The 26,539-nt window shown below is 41.7% G+C and overlaps 1 protein-coding gene across 8 annotated transcripts in view; it reads right to left on the bottom strand.

Annotated features, from left to right (window-relative positions):
• The window catches only part of KDM2A (lysine demethylase 2A), a 125,225-nt gene that overhangs the window by 13,876 nt on the left and 84,810 nt on the right, over positions 1 to 26,539 (bottom strand). For all 8 annotated transcript variants that reach the window (XM_036258744.1, XM_036258745.1, XM_036258748.1 and 5 more), the window contains 4 exons: positions 25,894 to 26,047; positions 24,427 to 24,542; positions 19,187 to 19,313; positions 13,343 to 13,737 (listed from right to left, as the gene is read on the bottom strand). In XM_036258744.1, the coding sequence (XP_036114637.1) occupies positions 13,343 to 13,737; positions 19,187 to 19,313; positions 24,427 to 24,542; positions 25,894 to 26,047 (792 nt within the window). The remainder of the gene's footprint in view (positions 1 to 13,342; positions 13,738 to 19,186; positions 19,314 to 24,426; positions 24,543 to 25,893; positions 26,048 to 26,539) is intronic.

Raw genomic sequence — 26,539 nt, 5'->3', positions numbered from 1 at the left:
GCCACTTACGTGAATCACACTGGTTGAGTGTTATTTTGAAACAAAGCCTTTAAGTTTTAGACAGAAATTTCTGAATTCCTAACCTAGCAGAATGAAATCCTTCTTCTTCTGACCCCATGAGCCTTAAAGTAATGACCTCAGCAAATGACCTCAGATTCCTTATGTGAGTATAGGATATTAACTATTTCAGAGAAAACTAAACTTTGATCCTGGTCAGGTCAGCATGCTTGGGCCATCTTGAATAATCATTCTCATAATCCTGTGGGCTCTGTGCCTAGAGACCAGGACTTTTTGAAGCATGAGGCATTTCCCTGACAAGCATTTTCTTCCTGAACCTAAGGATCATGCTCTAAATACCAGAATTGGGACTCAGAAAGACCCCTTAAACTCATACCCATGAAGCTTCTCTATGAAGATGCCCCCTTTGCCAAGCCTCCAGATGCCTCTCATCCTTCCCCAAACTGATTTCATTTCCAGCCGTTTTATTTACTTTGAGTTGCTATGGCACCCTATTCTGGAGCCTCCTGATAGCACCACACTGCGTGGGGGTAAGGAGGCAGGGTGCGGTGCCTCGTGGGACACTGCTCTGGCATGGGCTCTAATCTCCCGAGGGTGAAAAATTCAGGTCCATTCAAAATGTGTGCTAGAAAATGCACAGCTCCCCTCCCCCACTTCGCACTGCTGAGGAGTAGGACTCTGCCCATTTCCTCTCCCCAAGAGCACAGAGCTGTCCACAAACAGGGACTTTCCACTTTCAGCAAAACAGACTGCACAGAGAGATCTGAGATTGTTTAAGAGTAGAAAAGGAACCTAACTGTTCACCAAAAGCAGTCTAGTGCTACCGGCAAGATTTTTGTTGGGAACAGGGTAGGTGGAGAAACTGCCTGCGTGGGACACGGGGGTTGGGCGGGGGGAGGGGGGGTGGCGGGCTGTTCACACATACAGACTCATACTGGGGTCTGTGTAGGTGTGGAGGGAAATGCAGATTGCCTTCCAAGCCTTATTTTGCTGGGGCCATACCACCAAGCACACCCTGTTTTCATCAAAAAAGGCAGACTCCAGCTGAGGCCCTTCAAGAAACCATATAAAGAAGCCACCAACCTTCACCAGAGGGGGTTTGGGACAGGGAGCGGGGGCGGAGTGCAGAAAGGCTAACCCTATCTAGAATCCTGGCTTTCGGGAGAACATTCAAACACAAGCCTACACCCACACAGCACAGGAAGAAGAGAATAGTGGGGTCTGGGCAGAGAAGGGGAAAGAATTCCCAAAAACCAAGCGACCCAATTCAGAAACATATCCCACCAAGCAAGGGAACAAGTGCAATGACGGCTCCACCAACACGAAGTAACCTAAGCATTGTCCTGGACTCGCCCAGCAGGCAGTCCTTCTGCCTTTTCACCAGTTAAACACACCCCAAACCAGGAAGGGTTTGTCGCCCGCCCGCCTGACCTTGTGTTTCTCGTCCCTCTGGAGCTGCCGAGGCTTTTGGTTGAAGTTTCCCCAGCGTCTTTGTTTTGTTTTCTGTATTGGAAGTTGTGCTGAAAGAGTTAGGTTTTCTGCCTCTACGAAAATCCGCTTTACTTGAAAATTCTGGAATCTCCCAGGGTACATAAGGCAGGGCAGTCCAGGCTACCCAGAGGGAGCGGCGTGCAGGGCTAGGAGCTCCTTCTCAAGACCTTCAGCTCAGCCGCGGCTTCCTCTGCCTGCGAACAATGCTGCTGCGTCACCCACATGCAGCTCCCAGAAATGCTTTGCAACGGAAGATGGCAGGGAGGGGGGGAGCCGGGCTCGCCGGCAGAGGGCCCAGGCGGCCTGCTGCAGAGTCGGGAGGGGTGTGCTCTTCAAGCCTCTCTTCTCGGCCATTGGAGGAGAGCCTGCTGGAGGAGCTGGGCCGAGCCCCGCCTGCCCACTCCCTCCCACCGCCACTGCAATAGGAGAACCTGGGGTGGCCTGAGGGCGCTGCTGGCCGACTTCGGCAGGCGCCAGCCAGAGGGAGGGAAGGCTTTAACCCATTCGGCATCTGGTCTCACATTAGTCCTAGTATCAGTCCACACCTTTCCCTTCAGGGTCACCTCTTATTGTTAGTTAGCCAGCACTCTCCATACTGCCCACACCGGACACTCCTTGCTCCGTTCTCAGGCACACAGGGAGTGGCCCCAAGTTCCACTTCTGGGAAAGGGCCAGGCGGAAGCTGAGCCCCTCTGGAAATACCTTCTCTTCCTATACACAATCTGCTTTCAACTGCCCTCACTGCCACTTTCCCAGCCCAGAATGCAAAATTAGCATACAAGTTTCCAGAAAAACCTTCAGGAAAAGACACGTTCCAACCAATACTGAGATATTCAAAATAATGTGTCTGTTTAACATCAACAACTTCTACAACAGATGCCTGCCTCCGGTTGGGACTGGGAGCCACCATACATGTAAGAGACATGCCTAAGCAGCTCTTCTAGCAGTTGCACTGTGACCACCTCAAACTAGCTGAGGTGTGACCTCAGGTCAGGGATCTACTCTCCTGCCTTGGAAGCAGGCTCAGGGAGCCAGCAAATGTGCATCTGCCAGTCTCCTGGGACCTTAATTTACTATGCTGACTCTGCCCCTCAGATTATCCCACCCTCAGGCACATTTCCTAGTCTAGTGTTTGTCCTGACTGTCTCATTCTTGATTCCCTAGATGAAGCAGCCCTACATCCTGTCAGGTGCCTAGACACTACTTCTGACAGCCACCCAATTGATGGGTGTCGCCTACTTTCCTTGCACCAATCTGCAGACTGTGAAGTGCTACAGGGGACATTATTTTGGGTCCAGATTTATGTAATTTTTATTTATTTATTTTTAATGTAATTTTTAGACTCTCAGAAATGCAACCTGAGTTTTGTTTTGTTTTTCGAAATTACAGAAGCTGCTTTGAAATAAACATTTCAGGTCACTAAGAACCTAGCTCTCACCACTGGAAACGTTCCTATTTATTTCCAGGACAGTTGTTTCAGTAAATTTCTAGTGCAGTTAGTAGCCTCATAGTGTTTATAGGGCCTGGAGCTTTCCTGCCAGGGGCTGTATATTTTAATTTTTAGAGTTTACCAAAGAAAGGAGGGACTTTTGTGTTCTTAGGTGGAGCTCTTCCTGGAAATATTTATATAGTCATTCTACCCTAAATCTCTCCTTTGCACTATTCTTTTTTTTTCATCTGTACTGTTGAATGTATTACAGATGCCCCCCCACCCCATTGACCCCTCCTGCCACACTATTGCCTGTGACCATTGGTTATGCATATACGCATAGAAGTTCTTTGGTTTGCCCTGGCCAGTTTGGCTCAGCGGTTAGAGCGTCCACCCGCGGTCCGGAGAGACCCAGGTTCGGTTCCCGCTAAGGGCACGTACATCAGTTGCAGTTTGTCCCCGGCCCTGGTTGGTCGTGCGGGTGGCAGCCACTCGATGTGTCCCTTTCACATCGATGTTTCCCTCTCTCTCTTCCTCTCTCTTCCTCCCACTCTGTCTGTACAAAAAATGGAAAAATGTCCTCAGATGAGGATTAAAAAAAAAAAAAGAAGTTCTTTGGTTTTTCTCTTCCTGCTCTCCCTCTCCCCTTCCCTTTGAGGTTCATCAGTCTAACAACCAATTTGTACTTCTTAATTCATCTTTTTCACCCATTCCCCCAGCCCCTACCCATCTGGCAAGCAACAAAAAGTTCTCTGTATCTATGAGACTCTGTTCTGCTTACTCATTTTGTTTATAGATTATTGTTGATAGATATGTATTAATTGCCCTTTTATTGTTCTTATTTTTGTTCTTCTCCTCCTTCAAGAAGATCCTTCAACATTTCACATAATAGTGGCTTGGTGCCCTGGCCAGTTTGGCTCAGCGGTTAGAGCGTCGGCCCGTGGTCCAGAGAGACCCGGGTTCAGTTCCTGCTAAGGGCGCATATCTTGGTTGCAGTTTGTTCCCCGGCCCTGGTTGGTCGTGCGGGTGGCAGCCACTCGACGTGTCCCTTTCACATCGATGTTTCTCTCTCTTCCTCTCTCTCCCTCCCACTCTATCTGAACAAAAAGTGGAAAAATGTCCTCCAGTGAGGATTAAAAAAAAAAAATAGTGGTTTGGTGGTGATGAACTCTAGCTTTTTCTTGTCTGGGAAACTCTTGCTATGTCCATTGATCCTAAATGACAGCTTTGCAGGGCAGAGTAATCTTGGTTGTAGGTCGTTTCTTTTCATCACTTTGAATATCTCTTGCCACTCCCTTCTGGCCTGCAAAGTTTCTTTTGAGGAGTCAGCTGACAGTTATGGGAGCTCCTTTGTAGGTAACGAACTGCTTTTCTTCTCTTGCTGCTTTTAAGATTCTCTCGTCTTTGACATTTGGATGATGATGTGTTTTGGTGTGGACTTCTTTGGGTTCATCTTGTTTGGGACTCTCTGTGCTTCTAGGACTTATGTGTCTGTTTCCTTCACCAAGTTAGGGAAGTTTTCTGTCATTTTTTCAAATAGGTTTTCAATTTTTTGCCCTCTCTCTCTTCTTCTGGCACCCCCATGATGCGAATGTCGGTATGCTTAAAGTTGTCCCAGAGGCTCCTTACACTATCCTCATTTTTTTGGATTCTTTTTTCTTTTTGCTGTTCTGATGGAATGTTCTTTGCTTTCTTACATTCCAAATCAATGGCCTGCTTCTTGGCTTTACCTCCTCTAATATTTATTCCCTGTAAATTATTCTTTATTTCAGTTAGTGCATATCTCATTTTTCACTGGTCTTTTTATGTTGTTGATGTTCTCACTAAATTCCTTGAAGTTCTCACTAACTTACATGAAGTTCTCATTAAATTCCTTGAGCATCCTTATAATCAGTGTTCTGAACTCTGCATCTGATTGACTGCTTGTCTCCATTTTGTTTAGTTCTTTTCCTGGACTTTGTGTTCTTTCATTTGGGACGTTTCTTTGTCTCCTGGGCTTGGTAGGGTGACCTATTGTAGTAGATGTTCTGTAGCATCCAGTGGCACAGTCTTCCTGGTCACCCCAGCTGGGCCCTTGAGGTACACCCCTGGTGTGAACTGTACATCCTTCTGTTCTGTCTTGACTGCTGTTGGCTCATCAATGGGAGGGATCTACTCAGGCTGATCAGCTGCAAGGACTGGCTGTGCTCACTGACCACTGGCCTCTGACTACCTTGGAGGATCAACTGTGTAGGCGCTCAGCACACAGAGCAAGACTTACTTCAGCAGGGTTCTGGTACCCACTGAGTCCACTCATTGAGTATGCCACTTGTGGAGGTGTTTGGGTGGTGGTGCTTTGATGTGGTCTGAAGCTGTTCACTGGATATGCTTGCTCTGGGGCAAGGTCAGCCATTGCCTGTGTTCTACCCCGGGGCGACCCCACATAAGCTACAATGTGATCTGCCGATGGCTGCTTCTTCTGCTGGGCTTGGAGGTGCCCAGGCAAAGCCAAGTTGTGAACCAAGGCTGGCTGCTTCTAGTACTAGGCATGGGGCCACTTAACAAGAGGTATGGAGCTTGCTGAGACCACATGCTGCTTGTTTTGAGAGATTTTAGGAAAATCTGCAGCAGGATCCAAGACAGGACAATACTATGGTAAAGCCATTGGAAACAGCTTGGGTGGGCCCTAAAGTTGGGTGGGGCAGGGCCTCAGGGAATCACCAGGGTGAGGAAAACAGTGTGAGTCTGGTTGCTGGAGTCCCAGATACAGAGCGGGCCCCATGAAGGGAAGAGCCCACCAAAGGAACGATGATCTTCAACAGTAAGTCTGTCCCGGAGAAAGCTGCCCCTCCAGCTCTTGCCCCAATGTCAAACAACTCAGTTCTTCCCCATATGTCTCTAGTGCCTTTCAAGCTGCCTCCCCAACGCTGGAGCCCAGAAAGAGTGAGTCCAAGTAAGTTAGTGCGTGGGCCCTTTAAGAGGAACTGCCTGGGGCTCCAACAGCCTCAACCTCCCTCAGTCTCAGTCCCGCTGGTTTTTACAGCTGGAGGTCATGAGGACTCTTCTTCCTGGCGCTGGAACCCTGAGGGGCCTGGTGTGGGACCAGGATCCGCCACTCCTCAGGGAGGGCCTTCACAACTGAGGTTTCCCTCCTGATTTTAATCCACCACATGTGAGTGTGGGACCAGCCTGTCCACACCACCAACCCCTCCTACCAGTCTCGTTGTGGCTTCTTTAATTTCTTGGTTGTAGGACTTCCATTCAGCTCAATTTCAGGCGGTTCTGAAGGATAGTTACTTTGTAGTTTAGTTGCAATTTTGATGTGGTTGTGGGAGGAGGCGAGTACCGCATTTACCTAAGCTGCCATCTTCACGGTCTTTGCATTATTCTTAAGACTCAAAGACTCAATCAACCTATTGTGTGTGAAAAACTTTCCTTAACAGCGTGAGAAGTCTTGGAACATGCTTATTTTTTTTTTTTAAATTATCGACTTTAGAAAAAGAGAGAGAGAAAAACATCAATTTGTTTTTCCACTTATTTTTTAAAAATGTTTTTATTGATTTTTAGAGAGAGAAAGGGATAGATAGAAACATAGATGTGAGAGAGAGACATCGATCGGCTGACCTCTGCATGCCCCCTACTGGGGATCGAGCCCAAAACCTGGGCATGCACCCTGATTGAACCTGGACCTTTCAGTTCATGGGACGACGCTCAACCCACTAAGCCACACTGTCTGGGCTGTTTTTTCCACTTATTTATGTATTCATTGGTTGATTCTTTTTGTTGTTGTTGTTAATCCTCACCCAAGGATATTTTTCCAGTAATTTTTAGATAAACTGGAAGGGAGGGAAAGAGAAACATCGATATGAGAGAGAAACACAGATTACTGCAACCTGGGCCAGGGATTGAATCTGCAACCAAGGTACATGCCCTTGATTGGGAATCGAACCCTCAACCTCTTGGTCCACAGTCTGATGCTCTACCCGCTGAGACAAACTGGCTAGGGCTTTTGGTTGATTCTTGTATGTGCCCTGATCAGGGATTGAACCTGCAACCTTGGTGTATCAGGATGACACTCTAACCCACTGAGCTACCCAGCCAGGGTGGAAAATGCTTATTTTGGTCTTAGTGCTATCTAACTTAGAGGGATGATAAAATACAAATACTTAAGAGAAACATGTTACTCTGAAACAAAATACAAGTTCAAGTTGTAGCAAGTACAAATTCTAGAGGCCACCAGGAAAGCATAAAAACAGGGCACTAGAAAATACTCTAAGTAAGTTCCCAAATTACAAATTAAGCAGGCTTATTTTTTCCTCTCCTATTAATTCAGAATAAAAGATAGGCAACAACAATCAGAATTAGTAAGAACATGATATTACATAATATAGAAATATAATGAAAACACTTTAAAGAATTAAACCTATTTTAACCTAACTTACATGCTTTTAAAATACTATTTTAAAAGATTTTTTAAATTGATTTTTAGAGAGAAAAACATCGATATGAGAGTGAAACATTGATGAGCTGCTTCCTGCAAGCCCCCTACCAGGGATTGAGCCTACAACCTGGGCATGTGCCCTGACCAGAAATCAAACTGGCAACCTTTTGGTGCACAGGATGCCGTCCAACCAACTTGGCCAGGGCTAGCCTGTATGTTTTGTAACTGAGTTAAATTACTTAAAATTTCCTACTCAGTAAGAATGTGTGAATTATTACAAGTATATTGTCAGTATAAATTGCAAATGAAGTTTTATTTATACAGGTTGGTTTTTTCCCTTGCCTAATCTGGTTTAATGGATTAAGATCTAATTATATTGGGTCCGCTACCAGTTATTCTCTTTATTAGTGTCAGATAAAGAAAATTTCTGATCAGTGCATCTGTATTTATTTGTAACCATAACTCTGGCTTCAATCTCATCGTACTTCTGGGATGGAGTCTAGGGTCAATTTTTAGGTCATAATTACAAAATAAAACATTAGAATTTTAGATCAGAGCAGCAGTAGACTATTGTACCACAAAGTACAGTTTTCAAATTTATAAATTGAAAACTTTTACCATTTATATAATACTGTAGTAATCAATCTGTATCATCTGACAGGAAAGTTTATTAACTGGTGAATTAAGGAGGCTGGTACCTTCTTCCCTCAGGACAGAATCTACCACTGGACCCTTAGTTAGTGCTAGTGCCTTTTGTCATGCACAGCACCTGTGGACCTAGAATGCACTTACAGTGATACCTCGGTTCTCGAACATAATTCGTTCCAGGAGGACGGTTGAGAACCGAACTGTTCGAGAACCGAAGCAATGAAACCCAATAGGAAAGCGTGACTCCACAAAGCGTGACTCTCTCTCTGCACTCACACTGATGACGCAAGCAAGGCGCGCTGGGCCGAATGAACGCCATTCGGCTCAACTCGGCTCATCTCGGAAGTTCGAGTTCCAAATATTTGTTCGGATTCCGAGACAAAAGTTTCTCGAATCTCCATTTGGTCGAAAACCGAGGCGTTCGAGAACCGAGGTATCACTGTACTTTCTTAGTCCATTTAAATGCCTGGTTCACCACTAGGCTGTAAGCCCCTTGAGGGCTGTATCCCTGGCATGTTTGCATATTTACCCCAAACTCTAAGCCTGGTTCCTGACACGGAGTAGGTAGGCATCATTCAAAGTAGCAAAATAAATAAATTTCATAGATTTATAATATCTAATTTTTTCCTGTAAGAATACGATTGTTAAGTATTTTACTTACATCATTAATTTTCACAACAACCCCACTGAGGTAGATATTATTTATAGAGGAAAAACAGGCTTGGCCCAAAGCCACACGGTTGGCAAGCTTATCTAAATGTTTTAGAGCAAACAGGAACATAGAAAAATATCCAATCACACTGAATTTTTCATTGAGTTAGGTGGCCAAATATATTCACATATTAAAAGCTTCTTTTTACATATGTATGTATATTAAGAACTCCTTTATTACCAAAATAAACACAAACAAAACAATAAAGTCTGATTAAAAACTCAGTCTTCCAGCTGACTCCCACCACCTTGCTGTGACCCACTGTCAGCAGCTGATGTGCCCTCTTCCAGCCCCCGACAATGCACATATAAATGAAGAGATTCTTTTTCTTACATTAATGGGATTGCATTATACATACTGTTCTGGGTCCTGCCTTTTCAACATCTATCAAGGACACAACTTCTCAATTTTAGAAATGTGAGAATATCTCACAGTAGGAGAGAACTCCATTCTATCTTTATTCTACTTTCAGGATTCAAGGTTACCCACACCCCTCCCAAACAGGAGGTTATACATACTAATTACTTTCCCTTGAACTTTACCAGTAAGTCAACACTTTTTTTTTAAATCCTCACCAGAGGATATTTTTGCATTTATCTTCAGAGCAGGAGGGAGAGAGAGAAACATCGATGTGAGAGAGACACATCGAATGGCTGCCACCCACACGACCCAACCAGGGCCGGGGACAAACTGCAACCAAGGTACATGCCCTTACTGGGAACTGAATATGGGCCTCTCTGGTCCATGGGCCAATGCTCTAACCACTGAGCAAAACCAGCCAGGACTAGTCAACACTTTTTTTTTTTTTTTTTTTTTAATCCTCACCCGAGGACATTTTCCAGTATTTTGTTGAGATAGAGTGGGAGGAAGAGACAGAGAGAGAAACATCGATGTGAAAGGGACACATCGAGTGGCTGCCACCCACACGACCCAACCAGGGCCGGGGACAAACTGCAACCAAGGTACATGCCCTTAGCGGGAACTGAACCCGGGTCTCTCCGGACCACAGGCCGACTCTCTAACCGCTGAGCCAAACCGGCCAGGGCAGTCAACACTTTTTAATGCCCTGTTTTTCATCTAATCCCCTTCCAACTCTATATCCTGTAGAACTTAACATTTTGGAATCCTCAAAGCCCTTTTACCACATCACTAAAATTGTCTTTTCTTCCAGAGAATATGTTTATGAATATCTCATCTCACCATTTTTTCTCTCATCTCCTCTGCTAGTTATTTGTGAGAGCCATGTAGGCTACAACAGGAAATAATTCCTTTCTCTGCAGGAAGGGTAAATGAAGCTTGCTTTTGTCCTTCACTGCAGTATAGCTTTCTGTGCTACAAACACTAAGTTCTCTAGCACTGCAGTCTAGGTTGTGCAGTGATTCGGCACCTACCCAATCCAATGCTTTTTTCCCTTCAGATTTTGAAAGGATTCAAGCTCTAAACTCACTATTATCTGAAGCTCAGATTAAACATAACTAGTCAAATGTAGGAATAATTAATCCATTTGATCTTAAGTTAAAGTACCTGCAGAGCTGGGATCTAAATCTGTGACATCAGCTGCATTTTGCCTATAGTATTGGGTAAACAAGAAAAAGTATGGGCAAGCCTCTGCAGGGAGAATTCAAACACTGTCAGCCTATGCAGTCATCCTACTGGCCACTCGTTCCTCATGCTCTGGTCTCTGCCACTCTACCTTAGCCAGCAATGGAAGCCATGTTTCTCATGATTCCTGATAAACAAGGATGCTCTCTCCAGGCATTTTCATAATGCTGAGTCCTCTTTAGATGTCTCTACTGAACTCATTCCTCTTCTAGTGGCCTCCTTTTACACTGCTTAATATTTGAACCAAATCTTTCAACATTTCCCCGTACCACTCTGCCTCCTCAAATATTCTTTAAAAATTTTTTTATTATAAATATATTTTTAATTGATTTTAGAGAGAGTGGAAGGGAGGGAGAGAGAAACATCGATTGGCTGCCTCCTGCAAGCCTCCCACTGGGGATTTGGCCCACAACTTGGGCATGTGCTCTGACCGGGAATCAAACCAGTGACCTCTTGGTGCATGGGTTGATGCTCAACCACTGAGCTACACCCGCTGGGGTCAAATATTCTTATTTAACTACTTTAGTTAAAAGAGTTTCTTTCTTTCTTTTTTAATAGGTTTTTATTGATCTTTTTAGAGAGAGAGGAAGGAAGCAAGAGATAAAAATATAGATGTGAGAGAGAAACATTAATCGGCTACCTCCCACATTCCCCCAACTAGGGATCCAGCCCTCAACCTGGGCATGTGCCCTGACCAAGAATCAAACCAGGACCTTTCAGTCCATGGGAGGACACTCAATCCACTGAGTCACACGGGCTGGGCGAGTTTGCCTATTTCTATCATGACACTTGACCTTGTATAAATAAATGATTAGTAGGTTACCATATGGCTTCCTACAACTCAATTCTGGAGTCAAATCCATCTATAGCTATCCATAAGGATTGAATAGATATTTCTATTTTCCATGAATTAGAAATACAGATACCCAGGCCAAAAGAATGTTAGTGAGATACAAACTTAGAACCTTTCTTCTTAGGGTTCTTAAAGGCAACTGTGTAAGTTAGTAAGTACCCAGAGTCATAACTTTGTTTCGCACATGTATCCATGATGGAATAGCTACATAAAAAACAAACAAAAACAACTTCTATAGAAAAAAGAAAGATAGTACAAATCCTCAGGATAATATAATTATGTGTCCTATCACAATGAGAAAGACATAGAACTAAGTGCCCTTTGCTCACTCAAGGATGAGAAATGAATTTGGTGCCCCAGCTGGTTTGGCTCAGCGGTTAGAGCGATGGCATGTGGTCCAGAGAAATGAATTTGGGATCTATGTAGTTTGTGAGTCTGGAAAAGTATGGCTAAGTTTGTTTTGCTGTGCATTAATTATAAAAACAGGACAGCACCTACCTGGAACTTTGTCATTTCCTCCCCTAAATACAAGTCACAATGATACCATCTGCCTCTTCGAGAACAAACCCTATAAAACCAAACTATAAAACCAACTGTCCAAGGAGAGAACCAACTTCATCAGGGTAGACTCTAATTTTTAACTTTTCACTGAGGCATAAACAATAATAATGACAATATCAATCATAAAAAGAAAAATAAGGGGAAGAGATAAACCACAGAACTTATATGCATAACCAATGGACATAGACAACAAAGCTGGGGATGGGGTGGGGGGGATGCGGAGGGGTATCAATGGGGGAAAAAGGAGAAACATCTGTAAAAAAACAAATTAATAAAAAATAATTAAAAAAAAAAAAAAGTAAAAGAAAGGGGGAAAAAGTTCAGGTCTTTGGAATTCTTTCCTGAGGTGGCTACAAAAGGTAGGCACCTCAGTCAGTTAGTGGTGACCAAGGAAAGACTTGAATCAGGAATCAGGGATGGAAAAAACCCTAAGATATTTAACCCATCTTTCTTAAGGTGACACAAAATTATTCCCTATATATTCTTCTGAGGCTTACCATAATTTATATGACAGGTTTTAAAAAGAACACTTATTATAAATTGTGAGTTACCTTTCTAATATACAAATCCATGCCCTGCACCCAAGACATAGTTCCAGACACTGATTTAAACAGAAAATTGTTACTCCCGGCTTTACACTTTTTGGTGTTCATATTAATGGTTATGTATGAGAAAGACTTAAAAGAACTCCCTCCAGTTCAGAAGGCTCAAATCTGGATCACTTAAAAATAAGCTCACTTATTTAGACCAATAGATGAGAGGTGGAAAAGGCTTTGAAGATTACTAATACTGGGAGACCTCTTGAAAAAGAAGACATACAACATGAAGAAACTTGATATAGCAATAGGTTGCATTATGTTTAAAATGGCACTTTTCTTAGAATTTGCCCTAACATATTTAAGTGTTAATACTAGATAAATTTGAAACTAAATATGCCAGACCTACTTAATATAACCTAACATAGAACAATTTCTTTCTTCTCTTCTGCTTGGAGTTAAGACTGTTTTGTTCTGAAATAGGCCTCTTTATCTGAGGGCAACTTAAGTAATATTTCTTTTTTTTTTATTCCTCACCTGAGGATATTTTTCTATTTATCAACAGATAGAGTGGGAGGGACAGAAAGAGAGAGAGACAGAGAGAAACATCGATGTGATAGAGCCACATCGACAGGTGCCTTCTGCACAACCTGACTAGGGCCAGGGATGAACTGCAACTGAGGTGCATGCCCTTGACTAGAATCGAACCTGCAACTCATTGGTCTGCAGGCTGATGCTCTAACCGCTGAGCCAAACCAGCCAGGGCTAAAGTAATATTTCTTAATACAAATACTTTCTCAGGGTCTCCTTTATTTTTAGGATTAGCCTAAAATTTGTGTTTTTTAGATTAAATTTAAGTCCTAACTGAAGATACAAATGTTAGTATTTTCACAACAGGCACCTCCTTCCAGGAATTGAGACACTGTGCAGCACAAACATATACATGCACATATTAACTTCCTTCTGGTTAAATCAGAAATTACCCAAAATTCCTGTCCTTTCTTTCCTGGTATACAGAAATTGATTGCTCTAGCCAGAACAGTAGCTGTCATGCAACATAACCAACTCTTACCTTTACGTCAGCAATAAGAGCGTCTTCATCTTCTATCCCTGTGGGGACACATTTCTTGTGCAGTGGCAGAGATTCCAATTTATCTACAAGGCAGCGAAGGCCTTCAAGCTCAAAATGGGTCAGATGCACCTGCCTGTCCTTTCGGGGACTACACTGGGTATCCCACACTTGGCCATTGTGGGAGCCCCGGCTAGAGTCAGATGATGAGTCTCCAGACAAACTTTTCTTCAGACTTGGAAGACTTCGGCAGGTTTTGCCCAATCCATCGTAATCCAGGTTGACCCCATTGGCTACAGGGCTAGTAAGGACAGAACGCCTACTGCTCAAGCGCCGGGGCTCTCGATCCACTGCTTCTTCATCCCCGTTTCCAGATTCCAATCCATTTAACTCCAAATCTGCCGATACGAAGAAAAAATGCAGTAAGAACATGCTACTTAGCCATGTGATCAATGAGAGAGGTTGGCAGCAGGGGAGAGGCCTTTGGGTTATGTCCATTGTACAAAATCATGGCTACAGATAAAATAGAATCCTGAGTTGGTAAGACAACCAAGGTAACGGTCAACTGGATTTTCAAAAGATTGAGAAAAGTCCAGTTTTGTGTGCTAGAAATAAGTTATCTATAATAATAAGTTACTTAAACTAGTTACAAGTTCAAACTCAAATTTGGGGCTATAATTTCATTATCTTTTGAAAAAGTAGACAGTATGAAGAACATATATTTAAAAAGTAGTTTCATAAATTAAGAATTAAGCTACTGTATGACCCATTAATCTGTTTTCCAGGTATCTACCTAAAAAATTAGTAAACATTTATTCATAAAGATATTTATAACCTATGCTCACTGTAGCATTATTCACAGTAGCCAAGACATGGAAACAACCTAAGTGTCCTTTGATGGATGAATGGATAAATATGTGGTACATACAGACAAAGGAATACTACTTAGCCATAAAGAAAGGATAAAATACTGCCATTTGCAACAACACAGATGGATCTTGAGATTATCAAGATAAGTGAAATAAATCAGATGGAAAAGGACAAGAACCATATGATTTCAACTCATATGTGGGATATAAAACTGAAAGCAACAAATGAATAAACAAAACACAGACAATAGTATGGTGGTTACCAGAGGAGAGGGGAAGAGGGTGAGAGGATTCAGAGGGTAAAGGTGGTCAAATATATGACAGAAGGAGACTAGACTTTGGGTGGTGAGTACACCATGCAATATATAGCTGATGTATTATAAAATTACACATTTGAAACTTAGATAATGTCATTAACCAATGTCAGCCCAATAAATTTAAAAAGTAAAAAGTAGCCCTGGCCAGTGTGGCTCAGTTGGTTGGCGCGCCTTCCTGTACAGTGAAAGGTTGTAGGTTTGACTCCCACTCAGGACACAAACCCAGGTTGTGGTTTTGATCCCCAGTTGGGGTGTGTATGTGAGGTAACTGATGGATGTTTTTCTCTCCCTATTCCTCTTTCACTCTAAAATCAATAAATATATCCTTGGGTGAGAATAAAAAAAAAAAGATTAAACAATAATAGCCTGGCAGGTGTGGCTCAGTGGATTGAGCGTTGTCCCATGGACTAAAAGGTCCTAGTTTGATTCCTGGGCAGGGCACATGCCCAGGTTGCAGGCTTGATCTTCAGTAGGGGGTGTGCAGGAGGCAGCCCATTGATGTTTCTCTCTCACATCAATGTTTCTATCTCTCTCTCTAAAAAAATCAATAAAAACATATTTTAAAAAATAAGAATAATAATAAATAGCTCTGGTCAGTTTGGTTCAGTGGTGAGAGTGTCGGCAAGAGGACCGAAGGGTCATGGGCATGATTCCTAGTCAAGGGCACGTATATGGGATGCAGGTTTGATCCCTGACTCCCGTTGGGGTTGATCAGGGTCATGCAAAAGGCAACCAATCAATGTGTCTCTCTCACATTGATGTTACTCTTCCTCCCTCCCTCCTTCCCACTCTATCTAAAATTCAATGGAAAAATGTCCTCGGGTGAAGATTAAAAAATAAATAAATTTATTTATTTTTTAATCTTCACCCGAGGATATTTTTCCATTTTGGTTCAGACAAAGTGGGAGGGAGGGAGAGGAAGAGAGAGAGAGAGAGAGAGAGAGATGTGAGAGGGACACATCGATTGGCTGCCTCTGCATGACCCCAATCAGGGTTGGGGACAAACTGCAACTAAGGTACATGCCCTTGACTGGAATTGAACCCATGACTCTTTGGTCCATGGGCCGACACTCTAACCGCTGAGCCAAACCGGCTAGAGTAATAAATGCTTTTTATTTATTTTTATTTTTTTTAATCATCCTCACCCGAGGACATTTTTCCATTCTTTGTTCAGGTAGAGTGGGAGGGAGAGAGAGAGGAACAGATAGAGAGAGAAACATCGATGTGAAAGGGACACATCGAGTGGTCGCCACCCGCACAACCAACCAGGGCCGGGGACAAACCTCAACCGAGGTATGTGACCCTAGCAGGAACCGAACCCGGGTCTCTCCATACTGCAGGCCGATGCTCTAACCGCTGAGCCAAACCGGCCAGGGCAATAAATGCTTTTTAAAAAGTAGGTTTGGCCCTGGCCAGTTTGGGTCAGTGGTTAGAGCGTCGGCCCGCGGACCCGAGAGTCCCAGGTTCAATTCCCACTAAGGGCATGTACCTTGGTTGCAGTTTGTCCCTAGCCCCAGCTGGGGTTGTGTGGGTGGCAGCCAGTTGATGTGTCTCTCTCACGTCGATGTTTCTCTCTCTTCCTCCCTCTCTCCCTCCTGCTCTATCTGCAGATAAATGCAAAAAAAAAAAAAAAATTTCCTCTGGTGAAGATAAAAAAAAATAAAAATAAAAATAAATATAAATAGCCCTGGCCGGTTTGGCTCAGCGGTTAGAGCGTCGGCCTGCGGTCCGGAGAGACCCGGGTTCGGTTCCCGCTAAGGGCGCGTACCTCGGTTGCAGTTTGTCCCCGGCCCTGGTTGGTCGTGCGGGTGGCAGCCACTCGATGTGTTCCTTTCACGTCGATGTTTCTATCTCTCTCTCTGTTCCTCTCTCTCCCTCCCACTCTACCTGAACAAAAAAATAAAAAATAAAAAATAAAAAATAAAAATAAAAATAAATATAAATAGCCCTGGCCGGTTTGGCTCAGTGGTTGGAGCGTCGGCCTGCAGTACAGAGAGACCGGGGTTCGGTTCCCGCTGGGGGCACGTACCTTGGTTGCAGTTTGTCCCCAGCCCTGGTTGGGTCGTGTGGGTGGCAACCACTCGATGTGTCGCTCTCACGTCGATGTTTCTCTCTCTCTCTCTCCCTCTCACTCTATCTGAACAAAATATCGAAAAATGTCCTCAGGTGAGGATAAAAAAATAATAATAATAAAATAAATAAATAAATAAATAAATAGCCCTGGCCGGTTTGGCTCAGTGGTTGGAGCGTCGGCCTGCGGTACAGAGAGACCCGGGTTCGGTTCCCGCTAAGGGCACGTACCTCGGTTGCAGTTTGTCCCCGGCCCTGGTTGGTCATGCGGGTGGCAGCCACTCGATGTGTCCCTTCACATCAATGTTTCTCTCTCTCTCTCTCCCTCTCTCTCCCTCCTGCTCTATCTGAACAAAAAATGGAAAGATGTCCTCGGGTGAGGATAAAAAAAATAAAAAATTAAATAAATAAATAAATAAAAAGTAAGTTTGTTCAAAGTTTGGTCATAATATTAAGCTTTGGAACTGAAATCCTAGCAACACAGCCAACAAAACAAAGTCAAGTAAAAATAAAAGTTTTAATGAAAGTAGAATTTTTTAAAATGTTTACTGGTCTTTATTATGATAACAATACAGGTTTACTATTAATAACTTAGAAATACAGGAAGGTACAAAGAAGTAAATAAGTCATTCTTTATCCCCTCAACTTTAGATAACTCAAAAGTATGATGTATATTCTTTCCATCTTTTTCTATGCATATGTATATGATTATGATTAGATGTATTTTTATACAAAATTGGGATCATTCTTTATATACAATTCTGTATCCTGCTTTCAAGTATTGGATGAACATTTTTAATTTTCTTTTTTCTTTTAAATCCTCACCTGAGGATATTTTTCTATTTATCTTCAGATAGAGTGGGAGGGAGAGAAAGGGAGAGAGAGAGAAACATCGATACGAAAGAAACACATCAACTGGTTGCCTCCCACAGGACCCCGACCAGGGCCAGGGACCAAATCTCAACTGAGGTATGTGCCCTTGGCTGGAATTAGACCCGTGATTCATTGGTCCGCAGGCTGACGCTCTACCGCTGAGCCAAAATGGCCAGGGCTTAGTTTTAATTTTCTTTCTTTCTTTTGTTTTTTATCCTCACCGGGGGACATTTTTCCATTTTTTGTTCAGATAGAGCGGGAGGGAGAGAGAGGGGGAGAGAGAGAAACATCGACGTGAAAGGGACACATCTAGTGGCTGCCACCCGCACGATCAACCAGGGCCAGGGACAAACCGCAACTCAGGTACCTGCACTTAGCGGGAACCAAACCCGGGTCTCTCTGGACCACAGGCCAACGCTCCAACCGCTGAGCCACACTGGCCAGGGCTTAGTTTTAATTTTCAATGAGAATTATAAACTATGCTAAAGACCCTGGCCAGTGTGGCTCAGTTGGTTGAGTATCATACCATGCACCGAGAGGTGGCCAGTTCAATTCCTGGCCAGGTCATATGCCCAAATTGCAGGCTTAATCCCCAGTAAGGGGAGAAGGGTGTGTACAGGAGGCAGCTGATTAATGTTTTTCTCTCTCTCTTCCCCTTTCCCTCGCCAAAATCAATAAAAACTCTTTATAAAAAAAGGAACCTAAACTATGCCAAAGCAAAGAATATCTTGCTTCGATTGAACATTACATGAAACACGTGACCTCAGGAAGGACATTAGAGTGTTCTTTTCCTCTTTAAGGCATGGGACAGCCTAAAAATGCATAACTGAAACTATCCTGATATCCAGTAAAATATTTCTCTTGATAGAAGTTGGAGAAACAGAAGTTAAAATATAGATTTTAGAGTTTTACCAACCTGGTTCAAACTACAGCTTTCTCATTTATTTAAGGCCATGAACAAATTTTAAAATCTTCTTCAACCTTAATGTCCCCACTTGTAAAATGAAAATAATACCTACCTGGCAAGTATGTAACTTAATGTATGTAAGCTGCTTATTATAGTGCCTAGAATATAGTAAGAGTTATTATGATGATATAGTCCTCATTTTTATTGTGTTAAAGACCGTTCTTTATATAATTAAACACACTAGAAAAGAAGATATGGTACATATATACTATGAAATTCTACTCAGTCATAAGAAAAGATGAAATACTGCCATTTACGACAACATGGACCCTGAGAATATTATGTTAAGTGGAATAAGTCAGTCAGAAAAATCTAAAAACCATATAATTTCACTCATATATGTGATATCAAACTGGACCTCATAGACAGACAGAAAATAGCATGATGGTTACCTGAGGGAAGGGGGGATGGGGAATCCTATTAACCACTGTCACCCCAATAAATTTAACAAAATTAAAAAAAAACCCCACATACTAGACAATTGATTCCCTTCTTGAGGAGCAAAGTACTAACAAACTGAGACAAAGAGTATTTCATTTAGCCTATATCTGGATAGATTAGCTGTTAATCAGTGTTCAACTCCAATGAATAAATTTGGTACTTCCAGGTAGATAAGTAAAAAAAACAAAAACAAAAACAAACCCAGAAAATAAAATAAAAAAAAAACTATTGAACAACAGCCTAGTGAATATTCTTGACCTTGCCCTCAGTCCTGCAGTGTCTTGAAAGTTCATGTAGGCAGAACACTTACCCATGCTGAGGGACTCTTTCTGAAATTCCTTAGTTAGGTGGGAGCGGTTGGTTATGCAGTACACATAGCGCTCCAACACGTACCAACACATCTCATAGTAGAATGGATAGCGAAACTTATTTGGAACCTACAGGAGCAAAATAATGAGAAAAGCAAGCTGACACCAATTTTCAAAGAGTTAGAAAACTGAATCATTGCAATAATTAACCTAGGAAAAACTCTCTGGTCAACCTGCAAACCTAGGTTTGTGTTTAGAGCAAGAATTTAAGAGGATCTGACAACGCAGATGTTGATTTTAGGAAACAATCACTAAAGATAAAAGGTACTTGGAAAGATCATTCAGAACAACCAAAAAGCTGTCATGACTGAGTAGGAAAGCATCAAAAAAAAGTCTGGTACAATGAGTAACATGTTAGATTAAGACACAATATACTTAATTGAGAAAATTGTTTTAGGGTTCTTAGAATACAAAGGCATGCCAAGCACTCTTGCCTTTACTATAGTTTTATCCTGAATAAGAAGGCCATGGAATAAAAACTCTAATAGAAAAACGAAACATGAGATAAAGTTATATATTTTTATTATGTCCTTACATCTATGAAAGTATAATCAGAGACTCATTTTCTAGCTATGTCCGGTCCACGATATGAGACTGAATATTCCCCCCACTATCAACTCTCAGCTTGCCTGTCTTATACTTTGTAGTTTGCCAAGATGTTATGTCCATAAATCAAGATTACTGTTCCACAAGGCCTAATCAGCCACTGTTTTTAGTTTTCTTTCAATTCTCCTCCAAATGTAGCAAGAAATTATTCTAGCTGAATAATAATAATAAGTGCCCTTTTGATATACCAAAACCAAGGAAAAGGCCAATGAGCATGGATTACTCAGTAAGGAAGACCAGTGATGGGGACTGTCCTAAATACAGTTTGCTGTCTTTGTTTAGAGAGGCCACCTTTCAGAAGAATAAGCAAAACAACATTTTAAAGATTGTTCTGAATATGCAACTCCTGAGAATGTGCCCATTTCCTTTTCAAAGTTCCATGTCAGGTAGTCTTCCTAAATCAAGGATCTGGATAGAAGTCACTTTTCAAAACCCTTCACCAAGAAAGGGCGTAGCTCAGTGGTCAAATGTTTGAGGGCAAAACCCTTCCCCAGGTCACAAAGCATCGCTGTGGAATGAGGAGACCACTTTTTTCATTGCACGGCATGAGGGGCATGTACTTTTCATTAGCTTTCCAATATAGAGAAACCAGGCTCTGGGTCTGGGTCTCATGTGGCTACACTTTAACAGCTAGAAGAGGTTTCTCCTTTGTTATATAAAAGTCAAGTTAATTTTCTTCTGGTAAAGTGGGGGGACAGACCACAAGAATTAATATAATAGTTGGTACCTCCAAATTAAATATAACACACTGGGCTTCTCTGCTCACATTTTTAAGTGTATTAATTCCAAATCCTAAGCCCTTTGGGATTCTGTTCAGAATTGAGTAATGTTAATAGTAAAAAGAAGAAAATATAAAATAGGACATAAAATTTTTGATGTTTTACTTGGAACTCATCAGACTGTATTAATAATAGTCAAGATATCACACACCTAACCTGTCCCATTACATTTTATCTATGCTGCCAGACACCAGACAAGTAAATGAGCATATCGATTTCTGAGACTGGGCTCAAATTTTTTGCAAAAAAATCTTTTAAATCCTCATTATAAAATTATTGAACCTTTAAGCACTATCAATAGAATAATTACCAACACTTCAGTTGGAATAGTTATATTCATACACTGGCATGGCAAAAGTAACCAAAGCACTGACAAATTAACAACATATTTTATATTTCTTTCATAAAACATCTCTTTACATTCTCTATTAAAGTAAACTTTGAAAGTTTATAGAGAATAGTAATATTTAAAAAAAATTTTTTATATCCTCACTTGAGGATTTTTTCCCTTGATTTTTAGAAAGAGTGGAAGGGAGGGGGGGAGAGAGGCATCGATGTGAAAGAGACGCATCAATTGGTTACCTCCCACATGTGCCCCAATGACATTTTATAGAAACACAAGGGTTCCTTATTTGGAATACTTAGGAAAAATGGAATGATATGGTGGTAAGATACTGAAATTTGACATTTTCTGATAAAGTCTAATAAAACTAGATAGATAAATCAAGATCAGTTAGTACCATTTTAACAGTCTGCAGGAATCTTTACAAACAGAAATAAAATGTTCATTTTACTTGTGCTATTGAAAATACATTTTCCCTCTGTTCCCTCAAACTGAGCAAACAATTAAGCCATGGGTATAATAGCAATTTTTAGCTTAAAAAGGGGGAGGCTTTCTAAAAACGAATTTTCAGATTGACTTGGACAGCAGCTGGGTGATAATACCTCTTAGAATGATTTTGAGTTTAGAAAGAGTATTTTACTATGAAATTATGTAATTTTTCTCTTTTGAAACATTTTTACTATTATAACTTCAAACTTACTAAACTCCTTACTATCTCTTGTAGTTTCATTATGTTTAACAAACAAGCAGAAATTCACTTTTATAAAATTTATTTAAAAAGCACCATATTTTCTCTTAGTTTTACTAATAAGATAATCCCTGTATCTGCAACAATACTAATCTTGTGCATAAGATAATAACTAGCTTCCTAACCAAAACTAATGTTTCAAAATAGGCACCAAAATAGTTAACTCACCATGTTCACAGTAAATAGGCCAATAACCATTCCATCTAAATGGTGTAAATTCTTCACTAATTGCCATTTATTTATTTAATTATTTAAAAAATCCTCACCGGAGGATATTTTTCCATTTATTTTCAGACAGAGTGGGAGGGAGGGAGGGGAAGAGAGAGAGAGAGAGAGAGAGAGAGACATCCATCGATGCAAAAGAGAGACATTGACTGGTTGCCTCCCACACAACCCCAGCACTGAACTGAAACTGAGGTATGCCCTTGACTGGAATCGAACCTGTGACTCTGGTCCAAGGGCTGAGGCTCTAACCGCTGAGCCAAACCAGCCAAGACTATTTTTAAATTTTAAATTTTGAAAACTTTCAAGTCCACCAAAAAGCTTCAAGTGTAGTACCATGAACACTTCCATAGCTTTCTCCAAGATTTGCCCATTGTTAACATTTCCTCATATTTGCTAATCTCTATTCATATATGCTGTTATTATTTGACTACCTGAAAGTCAGTTGTGAACATCACAGCGCTAAATATTCTGTACTCTAACTGATGTTTAATGTCAATACCATTTATACGTCAATCATATACAGATATATTTCAACACTTACAAACTAGGGTCTGCTAAAGAATTAAGCCCCATTTACCCCTAAGACATGGGTCAAGGAAATAGCAGCTGAGGGATTTGGTCAGCTGCCTATTTTGTAAGGCCTTGTGACCTAAGAGTGTTTTTCACATTTTTAAATGGTTGGAAAAAAAAACAAAAAACTAAGACACAGGAAAATTATATGACATTCAAATTTCAGTGTCCATAAATAAAATTTTATTTTATTTGAGCCATGCTCATTCATTTGTATTTCATTCTACAAGGCAGAGTTAAATACTTGCGACAGATATTGCATGGCCCACAGATACTAAAATATTTACTATCTGGCCCTTTACAGAAAAACTTTGCTAAGTCTTGCCTGAAGTTATCCACTGCATGTAATGAACTAACTTTTTCCCTATACATCTACAGTGATATCAGCTGTGAACCATCCTAGGGAAAACTGAAAATAAGACACACAAATAATTTTCTACAGTGGTTAATTCTCTTGCAGAATTTCTCTTAGTTGAGAAAGGCAGTATACACATTTATATATTAAAGTAGAACAGTTTGCCCCGGTGGTGTGGCTCAGTGGAACAAGTGTTGCCCCATGGACTGAGAGGTCCCGGTTCGATTCCCAGTCAGGGTACATGCCTGGGGTTTGGGCTTGATCCCCAGTAGTAGGGGTGCAGGAAGCTGCCGATCGATGTTTCTCACATCGATGTTTCTATCTCTCCTTTCCTCTCTCTCTAAAAAAATCAATAAAAAAAATATTAAAGCCCTGGCCAGTTGCTCAGTGGTTAGAGCATCAGCCCACGGACCAATGAGTCACGGGTTTGATTCCAGTCAAGGGCATGTACTTCGGTTGTGGTTCCTTCTGGCCTTGGTCGGGGTCATGTGGGAGGCAACCAGTCAATGTGTCCCTCTCATGTCGATGTTTCTCTTTCTCTCCCTTTCTCTCCTTCTCTCTTCTTCCCACTCTGTCTGAAGATAAATAGAAAAATATCCTCAGGTGAGAATTAAAACAAAAACATATTTTAAAAAAGTACAATAGTTCGCCCTGGCCAGTTTGGCTCAGCAGTTAGAGCATTGGCCTGCGGTCCAGAGAGACCTGGGTTCGGCCCCTGCTAGGGGCATATACCTCGGCTGCAGTTTGTCCCTGGCCCTGGTTGGGTCGTGCGGGAGGCAGCCACTCGATGTGTCCCTTTCATGTCGATGTTTCTCTCCCCCCCTCTCTCTCCCTCCCACTCTATTTGGACAAAAAAAATGGGAAAATGTCCTCGGGTAAGGATTAAAAAAAAAAAGTACAATAGTTCCATGCCCTGGCTGGTTTGGCTCAGCGGTTAGAGCATTAGCCCATAGACCATTGAAAGGTCTCAGGTTTGATTACTGGTCAAGGGTATGTACCTGGGTTACAGGTTCAATCCCTGGCCCTGGTCAGGGCTCATGCAGGAGGTAACCACTTGATATGTCTCTCTTACATCGATGTTTCTCTTTCTCTCTCTTTCCTCCCTCCCTCCCACCCTATCTAAAAATCAATGGGAAAATATCCTGGGGCGAGGATTAACAAAAAAAAACACTTTACAAACTATTATAAAGTACAATAGTTTGAGTGTTAGTGAAGACAGATACATGAACTTAAAGTTGTGAATCTTGAGTTGATAAATCCTATTACAACAAATTAAGAGCATAAAAATGAAAAATATGGCTCAAGAGATTATCAAATGTCCATTTCTAAGACCCCATAAAAATCCAAGATACCAAGAACCTCCAGAAATTAGAGTCCCCTTCAAACCAAGCATGTAGATCTTGTTAAAACTTTTCTTTCAGTGTTCCAAAACGCGAAAACTGCATTTCAATCCAAAGAAAATGAAGTTTTAAGATAAACCATCAATGAACCTCTTATAACACCTATCTTAATTAGAGTAAACCTGTTTACATCAATTGTTACACACAATTACTTACCCGTGTCCGATCTTCAATGTTGTATATTTTTAACTGCATGGGGATATTGAAGCTATGCAAAAAATTGCCTCCAAACACTAATGTGTCTGTAGGTGTATACACCGCATGAATCCAGCCTAGAAGAAAGGGAATGAAGGGGAGTGGCTGTAAGTACACACTATAAAATGCCTCTCTCAGAGAACTAGTATAAGCTCCTACATCACATTTCTTACTGATTCTGTCTCTTAGTGGTTGGTCAAGTTATTTATTTATTTTGTTCAGACAGAGTGGGAGGGGGGGAGAGAGAGAGAGAGAAACATCGACGTGAAAGGGACACATCGAATGGTTGCCACCCGCACGACCCAACCAGGGCCGGGGACAAACTGCCACCGAGGAACACGCCCTTAGTGGGAACCGAACCTGGGTCTCTCTGGACTGCAGGTCGACGCTCTAACCGCTGAGCCAAACGGGCCAGGGCGGTTGGTCAAGTTATTTAATCTCTTGCAACTTTACACCCTCTATAAAAACAGAATAAATTATACTTTATATGGCTGTTGGTAAGCATTAAATGAGAAAATGAATATAAAGTGTTTAGTATATAACAAACTTTTAATAAATGCTGCTTCTATTTACTGGAGCACCTACTACGAACCACGCTCAGAATAAGAGAGTTTACATGTGTTTTCATTTATTCCTCACAACAAAATAAAACGGGATTTAAACACTTGACAAAAATGGTTTTAGCAGGTAAATGCATAGTCCGAATTCTAATACACATCCGTAACTCTAAAAGCTGTGCTCTGAGTACTTACTTTGGAACTAGTGACCTATCAAAAATATTACTGATTCAGCACTCTCTCTAGCCTTCACAGCCATCCTTTAGATGAGAAGTTAGTTCTTAACAAGGGGTTTCTTATCACCTGCAGAACAGGTTTTTATTCCCAGATATTCTGAATTTTTAGGGCTAATGTGGGGCTCAAACATGTAGATCTGAAAAACATCCACTGGCAACTATGATATACATCTTCAGTGTAAAATCACTGCCTTAAAAAACAAACAAACAGCCCTGGCCGGTTTGGCTCAGCGGTTAGAGCGTCGGCCTGCGGTCCTGAGAGACCCGGGTTCGGTTCCCGCTAAGGGCACGTACCTCGGTTGCAGTTTGTCCCCGGCCCTGGTCGGTCATGCGGGTGGCAGCCACTTGATGTGTCCCTTTTACATCGATGTTTCTCTCTCTCTCTCTGTTCCTCTCTCTCCCTCCCGCTCTACCTGAACAAAAAATGGAAAAATGTCCTCGGGTGAGGATAAAAAACAAAAACAAAAAAACAAACAAACAAACAACAAAAACCAACTCAGCATCTACTCCATAACAACAGAAAAGGACACTTTTGTTTTCTGCCTAGCCCAGCATCATAATCATTCTTGGTAGTAATCCATTAATTCCTTTTTATTAAAAAAAAAAGAAAAGAAAATTCACTTTTTCTATCTTACCTGAGGGAATGACGAAGGTATAGCCCTGCTTGAGCTCAATGCGCTGGCAATCTGACACCCGGTCACCCAGAAAGATGTCTCCCTGTTTCCCTGACAGCAGCCAATTCTCGTACAGCTCCAGGTTGTGGGCTGTAGGGGGGATGAGCCAGAAGACCTGTGAGTTAAAAAACTTCAGTCTGTTAACAGCCATTGACATGACCCAGTCGCCCCCCTCAACTGATAAACAGATACAAAGTTAAGACCAACACGTAGAAGACAGGCAAGCAATTCTTCCAGCCAATAGAACTTGATCATTGGGAAATTCTAAGGGCCCCAAGGATGTAGATCTTTTTTTGTCCTCCACTTGATCAAACAGCAATAGGATTTCCCTGAGGTTTGACTGTAGAATAAGGAACCTATCCAAGACTCAGAGAGAACTGGGGCATTTGGCTTGTTACCTACGCAGTCCTTAATTTGCCCTGGGCTGTCTGGCCTCTATAGTTCTATTAGTTAGGTATAAAATCTTCAAGAAACAGGCCTGGGGTGAGAGCGGGGAGGAAGCGATCAATGGGGGGAAAAGGTGGAACATCTGTAATACTTTCAACAATAAAGATAATAAATAAATACATACACACACACATACATACATACATATATAAAAAAGAAA

This window comes from Molossus molossus, unplaced genomic scaffold (genome assembly GCF_014108415.1).
Source record: "Molossus molossus isolate mMolMol1 unplaced genomic scaffold, mMolMol1.p scaffold_m16_p_13, whole genome shotgun sequence".
In the NCBI taxonomy this organism is placed as follows: Eukaryota; Metazoa; Chordata; class Mammalia; order Chiroptera; family Molossidae; genus Molossus; species Molossus molossus.
This window is presented reverse-complemented; position numbering and strand designations above follow the sequence as displayed.